The sequence below is a fragment of the Kryptolebias marmoratus genome, unplaced genomic scaffold, assembly GCF_001649575.2.
Source record: "Kryptolebias marmoratus isolate JLee-2015 unplaced genomic scaffold, ASM164957v2 Scaffold85, whole genome shotgun sequence".
In the NCBI taxonomy this organism is placed as follows: domain Eukaryota; kingdom Metazoa; phylum Chordata; class Actinopteri; order Cyprinodontiformes; family Rivulidae; genus Kryptolebias; species Kryptolebias marmoratus.
This window is the reverse complement of record NW_023665819.1, coordinates 16,064-23,900: the sequence shown is the minus strand read 5'-3', so window position 1 is coordinate 23,900 and position 7,837 is coordinate 16,064. Positions and strand designations below refer to the sequence as shown.

Genomic DNA, 7,837 nt, shown 5'->3' with positions numbered 1-7,837 from the left:
GATGCAGTTAGAGGACAGACTGAGACGGTTTGGACATGGTTTTATGTTGAAAACAAACTCCATGAAGTTTGAAATCCTGAGTTTGTTTTAAAAGTCATTCTTTGTGTGTGATTAGCATCACTCCTGGTGCGTCCAGAAACCGACCAATCAGAGGACATTTAGGACAGTTTTTAAAGAGACAGGAGCTGAAGGCAGCAAAGATCAGTTTTTACTGAAATCTAAGAGCAGAAGCTTCAGAAACCAGGAGGAAGTCCCAGTGATGTTAGCAGACATGTCTTCATCTTGTCATCAGATCCTTCAGCTGCCGGCGGCGGCGTTTTCTGAAGCAAAGCACTGTGGGAGTTGCAGTTTTCTACTGAAGCTGTAATGGAGGACAAATATTTGTAGCATGAAGGCTGGATGCCAGAGATAAACCCGCCCAGCCCGAACCTTCCTCCCCCAGCTCGGGTCGTTGGCCTCTCTGCCTCCCCTCGTTTCTCCACATTCTGACTCCGTTGCTTCAGCTCGCCACACCGAGGTTTGCCCGACTGCGCTGACGTCCAGCCGGGACCATGTTCTGGTGTCTGAGACTGTCCCTGGGCCTCCTGCTGATCCAGCTCACCGCCGCTCACGGTACGTTCTCCGCTCCACATTCACACATTCAGCTGTCATGACTGAGGAATGCTGGGCTTCAGCAGAGAAGAAGAAGAAGCATGTTGACTGTTTTCAGAGAGGGGTGGGGTGGCGGTTGATTGGCAGGTAGAGAGTGACCCTTGACCTTGTGATGAGCGTTTCGGATGATTCCCAGCCAGGAAACTGATTTCTGGCTATGATAGAAGGGAAGCCATGATCTGTTTTTGTTTTGATCTGAAACTGACTCATAAAGCAGAACGACTGATTTCAGAGGGTCTGTTCCAAACAAACAGCTGAGCACCTTCAAGTGAAGGACGCACCAGACATCCTGAATAAAGCCACTCCTGTGTTCTGTCACCAGTTTTCTTGGATGATCAGGAGGCCAGCCAGGTTCTGACCCGGCGGAGGCGCGCCAACAGCTTCTTCGAGGAGATCAAAAAAGGCAACAAAGAGAGGGAGTGCGTCGAGGAGCGCTGCGACTGGGAGGAGGCGCGAGAGATCTTTGAAAACCAAGAGAAAACCGTACGAAGCTCCATCATGTGAAAACACAAAGATCTGTGATGTTTGCCCTAAATTCATTTCTGCTTCTCTCTTCTCAGGATGAATTCTGGGCCGTTTATGTCGGTAAGGTGTTGTTTTCTTCCTCAAACCCACATTCTGAGAAAAGCTCAGGAGTTTCTGAAGACGCCCCGTTCTTCCTGCAGACGGCGACGCCTGCGTGTCCTTCCCGTGCGCTCATGGTGGAACGTGCAAAGATGGGATTGGAAGCTATTCCTGCTACTGCCAGGAGGGATACAAGGGCTTCAACTGTGAAATTGGTAGATTATTAAGAGCTGAGGGACAGTTTGAGTGTTGGCTTATTTTGGTAACCTCCTGAGCTGATGGGATCGTGTGGCAGAAGATTAAAGAACGTGGCCTAGAATGGTTCCAAAGCATTCTTAGTTTCTGTCTCCTTCCTCCACGTCTTCCTTCAGACGATCAGCTGAATGCATGAAAGGAGTGGAGTGTTTTATAAAAACTTCTGCTGCCCAAATGATCTCAACCTTTAGATCCAAATGATTTTTATCTCTGAAACTCCAAACTTAGACGTTACAGACTGGATCAAAAAAATAAAGTAATAAAATCAGCCGACACCTCAGGCCTCAAAGCTTCTGTGCTGGATTTTACCCAGCAGAGGAGAACAATAAAAACAGATTTGTGGCTTCATTTCGGTTTGGTTTCTTCGTGTAAGAAATGAAACCAGTTATGTGGAAATCATCACTTACTTCTACTGTCCCATTGTTCTTCTCTGATTAAGGTGAAAGTTTAAACATTTCCTCAGGTACTGCTGTCTATCTGTCCCAGATACGGAACCAGGAATGGTTCTGTATCTGAAACTAACTTTGTTCGTGATGTTTAAGAGTCCAGCTTCTGTTTTCTTACAGATCTTTAACAGCTGGGACGTCTCTCTCTTTGCAGTTATCCCTGAGCTCTGTGAGAACAGAAACGGTGGCTGTGAACATTTCTGTAGCATTGACAAAGGAAACGTTCGGTGTTCCTGCGCTGACGGATATTTCCTGGCCTCGAACGATAAATCCTGTGATTCCAGCGGTAAGAGAGGCTGAGCAGAGCACCTCTTCCTCTAATTAAACCTCCTGTAAACATGCATCCAACTCTTGCAGAGCCTTTTAAATGCGGGGCCATCGTAACCACCAACGAGCGGAAAATTTTCCGATATGAGCGAACCAACATGATGGAGATGAACGTCACGGATGTGAAGGCCAACGTGAACTCCACGGAGGAGCAGCAGGAGGTCTCCGACCTGGGAACTCAGTCCTCACCAACATCCAGCAGCCCCGTCCTGCCCGATGACTTTGTTTCTGAAAGAAAGATTAGCGCTCAGAGAGCCGCACTAACTCGGATTGTCAACGGAGAGGACTGTCCCCCAGGAGAGTGTCCATGGCAGGTAGTCCCACTGGCTCCCTGGGATGTCTTCTGCTGCTGCACTGCGGGATTCGAACCTTGATGACTTCTCAGGCGGCCATGTTTTGTCTCCACAGGCTCTCATCCTGAATGAGGACAACCAAGGCTTCTGTGGAGGAACGATTCTTAACGAATACATCATCCTGACCGCCGCTCACTGCATGAACCATTCAGATTACATGTCCGTCAAACTCGGTGCGTCCAACAAGCAGAGCTGCTGACATCGGTCCTGTTACAGTCCAATTCATCTCAGTCCACTCGTGCTTTCATTCATTCAATTCAGTCAGATGGACAATGATACGCCATTTTAATCCAGTTAATTCTAAAACTGTCTAATCAGATACGGCCCAGTTCAGCCACATTTATTATTGGATTCCATCCAATTAAAACGCATTTCGATCCAGTCCAATTCAGGCCGAATGGAATCCAGTTCACTTAGATACAGTCTATTTTATACCCGTTTGACATTGATTAATTCAATCCATTTATAATCACTTTCAGTCCAATTATAAATAAATGTCATCCAGTTCAGTCCAATCAGAAACCATCCCTTTTAGTTTAACTACAACTTTAAATCACATGACCTTTTTAATTCAGTACTATCTATTCTGGTCATTTTTCTACAGACTCAGTCCACTTTTGATCCGTTTCAATCCAAGTCCTTGAAATGTCATCCAATTTATTCTAGTTCAATTTAATTTCAGTTTGAATCTGAATCAAATAACGTCCGCCCAGTTGATCATAAAACTTGTTTAATTAACGAGATAAACAAATTAAAAACAGGAACAGCTTCATTTAACTCACAGTTGCCTTCCTGAAGAAGTTCTTGTGCTGCATTTCTAAAAATTTATTTAAAGTGGAAATTAAATCTGTTTGACCCGAGTCTTCCTGCTTCTGTGCATCAAGGTGAGTTTGACACGATGGTAAACGAAGGCCGTGAAGCCGTGCACAAGGTGGACGCCGTCATCGTCCACTACAACTACAAACCAGTCACCTACCACAACGACATCGCCCTCATCAAACTGGCCACGCCCATCACATTCTCCAGCTACATCCTGCCGGCTTGTCTACCGGAGGCGGACTTCGCTGAGAAGGTGAACTTCCTGGTTTAAAGAGGTTCAGAGGAATGTTTGAGTTGTTTGGTGATAAAACCTGGATATTCTGTTCAGTATTAAGACTGGCTTCCTGCTTTTAAAAGTTTCCCACAGGCTCCACAATCCAACTTCAACACCGGAAATATGCCTTTCAAACCTTAAATGACCGTTCATGGCTGTGTTCAGGATTAGTTTGAAATCAAAACTAGAATCAACTCAACTCGGCAGATGTTGGACGGTAAAGCTAGCTGTCTAAGCTAAGATAACATTTTGCTTGTTTCCAACATTCAAGCATTTTTGTCTTACTCGGGTGTTTAATACCTTAAAGCAGTCAAACAATCCTTAGCGCCCCCTGTTGGGTGAAGACCGCCACCACTTTCCTTCCTTCCTTCCATTCATCCATTTCCTGCAGCTTATCTGTGGTCAGGTCACGGAGGTACCAGGTCCAGGTCCAGGAGAGAAACCCAGACCTCCATCTCCAGCTCCTCCTGGATGATCTCGAATCCCTGCAGAGTTCTGGGTCTGCCAGGGGTCTCCTCCAAGTGCCACGAAGACCTCCAGAGTGAGGCAAAGGAGGCATCCTAATCAGACCCTGAACCTCCTCAGTTGACTCCTTTTAATGAGGAGGAGCAGTGGCTCTACTACGAGCTCCCCCCGGGTGACGGAGCTCCTCACCCGAGTCCAACCACCCTCCAGAGGAAGCTTGTTCCATCACCTAAAATGCTGGCTCTTGTTTTTTATCTAGTCCTGATCCAAAGGTCATGACCATCGGTGAGGGTTGGAATGTAGACGGACCAGGAAATTAAGAGTTTCATCTTTCAGCTCCTTCTTCACCACAGCAGACCGGAGCAACGCTCTCATTACTGCTGATGAGGCCCTGATTCGTTGGTCCATCTCCCGCTCATCCTACCATCACTCAGGAACTCCCAGATACCTGACCTCCTTTGCTCGAGGCAAAGACTCTCTCCATATGCAGAGGGAACATTCCACCTTTTTCCAGGTCAGAACCATGGCCTCGGACTTAACGGAGCTGACTCCCATCCCAGCTGTGAACCGTTCCAGTGCTCTCTGAAGGTCATGGCCTGAAGACGCCAACAGAACCACATCATCTGCAGAAAGCAGAGACGAGACGCTGAGGTTCCCAAACCAGACCCCCTCCTCTCCTTGACTGCGCCTTGAAATCCTGTCCATGAAGACCACGAACAGAGACAAGAGACAGCCCTGGTGGAGTCCAACCCGCACCAAGAACCAGCTCGACTTTATGCCAGGAATGTGGACACAGATCTCACTTTGGTTCTACAGGGACCAGATAACATTTAACAACAACCCCAGCACTCCGTACTCCAGAAGCACCCCCACAGAATGCCTCAGTCTTCAGCCTTCTTCAAATCCACTAAACACATGTCGACTGGAAACTCAAACTCCCATGACCCCTGAGTCGCTCTGCAAAGGTCTGGTCCATGACCTGGACCCACACTGGTCCTCCAGAATCTGAGGTTTGACAATCAGTCAGAGTCCCCTTCAAACACCCAGGAGGCTGGGAAGTGGGACCCCAGAAAGGTGGAACACACTCTTAGACCCCCGTTTTAAAACTGGGGACCACCATCCAGGTCTGCCACTTCACAAATGTCCCGGTCCTCCATGCAGCATTGAAGAGACATGTCAACCATGACAGCCCCACCACATCCAGAACCGTCAGCATCTCAGGGGGAGTCTCTTCCACCCCTGGTCCCCTTGCCCTGAGTCCTCAGGCTCTGCCTCCTCAGATGTGGACATGATGACCAGACTGTCTCCTTCGTCCAGGTCAACAATATCCCAAACAAACCAAGCACATTGTGGGACAGGACCCACGTTCCTTTTTTGTCACTTCGTCAGAACTGCCTTGAGGCCAACCAAAGGTTCTCCTGCTAAGAGTTCTAAATATTAGAAAGTTTTAAGTTGTAAATATGTAAAAGCTGATTGAAAATAATATGAAATATACCTTAAATCAAGTTTCTAGCCGGTCCTACAGGGACTTCGGTGGGTTAACTATTGTTCACTCGTTTCCACAGGGGGTCTCAGAATAGTCTTCATTTTAGTTCAGATAGTTTCCATTTGGAGGAAAGATCGTAAACTGCATGAACCCCTCTCTATTTTGCGTTTTAGTTTAGCTTCTGATGGTTATTTAGTTGGTTTTCTAACAGGTAAATACTTGAGACCAAACTTCTTTCAAGGTACCACCAGTGGTACCGGCACCACAGTGTGAGGACGGAAGTATCTTCAGCTGGGTAACTTTGCTCACCTCGTGTTGCAGGTCCTGATGCGTCAGCAGGAAGGTTTGGTCAGCGGTTTTGGTCGTATTGGCGAAGGCCGACAGGCGTCTTCCATCCTGCAGCGCCTCGCTGTACCCTACGTGGATCGACAAACCTGCATGGAATCCACTAATCTGCGCATCACACAACGCATGTTCTGCGCCGGTTTCGACACAATAGCCAAGGACGCCTGCCAAGGTGACAGCGGTGGGCCGCATGTCACACGCTACGGTGACACCTACTTCGTCACCGGCATCGTGAGCTGGGGCGAAGGCTGCGCACGCAAAGGCAAATATGGCGTCTACACACAAGTGTCCAAGTTTGTCCGATGGATCCATGATGGCATCGCCACCCTGACTGCCTCAGAGAAGGGCAGCAGGAAGAAGAGACACCACGGCGCCATCAAGAGGCTGTATCTGTAAAACATCTGGAATTCACTGAGCAGAGATTAGTCATGTTTTTAAATAAAACCCAGAGAGACTTCATAAACAGCTGCCGACTTCTGCAGGGTTCATTAGAGTTAATGGAGTTCCTCAAGGCTGTAACCTCGGTCCCTTAAATTCTTCTGTTTTCTGTTTTTGTTTCTGTAGAAACAAATCTGAATTTACTTTGACCTGAATAAACTAATTCCAGCAAACATTTTATTTGAGCTTTTTTTAAGCTCTGTCATGTTTTTCGTGTCCAGTTTTGTGATTGATTAGCAGAGATGTTCTGGTTTTAAAGAAGCACATTGTCTCAATAAAGCTGGACTCCTGATTATAAAGTTAGATGTGCAGAAATATTAAAGGTTAAGAAGTCATTTTTCCTGATTTTTTAAATTATCACAAACAAAAATGAGCATTTGAGATGAATCTGAAACAAATAAAATGTAATAAGACAACTCTTTGGTATTATTGTTTTAAATGTGTAAAGTTTTTGTTCAGGTAATTATTCAGTATGAAGAAAAGGGAAAACTTCCACCTTATTCGTTTACGTTTTTCATTACTCATTGCTGAAAGAAGGGTGATAATGTTTTGTCTGTGTCTGTTAGCATGTTGCCAACTTCTTATTTGATCTATCATATACATAAAAACCCATCTTTATATTCTGCTCCATCACCTGAATCAAAATTTTAGGATTTATTTGACTTTCTGCTCCCAAACCTGCAGAACAAACATGATGGAAACATTTCGTTCCCCACGACAACCAACAGTTTTTATTCAATCATTGATCAAACTGATGAAAGTCCTCCATGTTGACCTGAAACAAACAGTCAGGTTTCAGAGGTCCACACTTGTTTTTCTGGGACTTTCAGGGTTCAGAGTCCAGGAACTAAAGGATTTTAACTCTTTACAGAAACAGAGCTCAGATTAAACTCTTAAAGCTTCCAGAAAAACAAAAACATCTGAAGTGAAACAGGAAGAAAACGGATGTTCGTGTTTTAACACAAAACACACACACTGACTGCACAACACACAGCGCGTGTGTGTTGTGTTCAGTGTGTGTGTTGTGAGGTCAGTGTGTGTGTGTGTGCTCAGTGTGATGGCGGTCGGCACCATGTCAGCGTCTCTGCTCGCTCTCGCTCTCCTCACATGTTTCCTTCAAGTGTTCGGCCAGGGTCAAGGTAAGAGCTCGACCTTTGACCTTTGATGCTTCAAACACAGAAAAACATTTTAAAGAAAAAATTTAGAATTTTTAAAATTTGTTCCAGGTGAGATCCTGTTGTTGATAGATTCATGTTGGAACTGTCGTCATGACTCATCATCACAGCATTTCACTGACGGAGCTCTAAACCCGGTCCTGTTTAGAGCTCTAAACCTGGTCCTGTTGGAGCTCTAAACCTGGTCCTGTTGGAGCTCTAAACCCGGTCCTGTTTAGAGCTCTAAACCCGGTCCTGTT

The 7,837-nt window shown here is 46.0% G+C and overlaps 2 protein-coding genes across 2 annotated transcripts in view; both read left to right on the top strand.

The window, feature by feature from the left end:
- Window positions 1–412: 412 nt before the first annotated feature.
- Window positions 413–6,839, top strand: f10 (coagulation factor X). The gene is made up of 9 exons (XM_017404586.3): window positions 413–612; window positions 974–1,134; window positions 1,212–1,236; window positions 1,317–1,430; window positions 2,071–2,202; window positions 2,274–2,557; window positions 2,652–2,769; window positions 3,481–3,668; window positions 5,962–6,839. The coding sequence occupies exons 1-9, from the start codon at window positions 552–554 to the stop codon at window positions 6,379–6,381; spliced, it is 1,503 nt and encodes a 500-aa protein (XP_017260075.1). The 5' UTR covers window positions 413–551; the 3' UTR covers window positions 6,382–6,839.
- A 439-nt stretch (window positions 6,840–7,278) lies between these two features.
- prozb (protein Z, vitamin K-dependent plasma glycoprotein b) overlaps window positions 7,279–7,837 on the top strand; it is a 5,568-nt gene continuing 5,009 nt past the window's right edge. Inside the window, exon 1 of the mRNA XM_017404585.3 lies at window positions 7,279–7,562. Coding sequence (XP_017260074.1) covers window positions 7,481–7,562 — 82 coding nt within the window. The 5' untranslated portion in view covers window positions 7,279–7,480. The remainder of the gene's footprint in view (window positions 7,563–7,837) is intronic.

What these genes read in the sequence shown, in the direction of transcription:
- f10 (XM_017404586.3), top strand. Translation starts at nt 552, where the DNA reads ATGTTCTGGTGTCTGAGACTGTCCCTGGGCCTCCTGCTGATCCAGCTC. An exon ending in TTGAAAACCAAGAGAAAACC is followed by an intron (nt 1,135 to 1,211) that starts GTACGAAGCTCC and finishes CTCTCTTCTCAG; the next exon opens with GATGAATTCTGGGCCGTTTA. An exon ending in ATTCTGGGCCGTTTATGTCG is followed by an intron (nt 1,237 to 1,316) that starts GTAAGGTGTTGT and finishes TTCTTCCTGCAG; the next exon opens with ACGGCGACGCCTGCGTGTCC.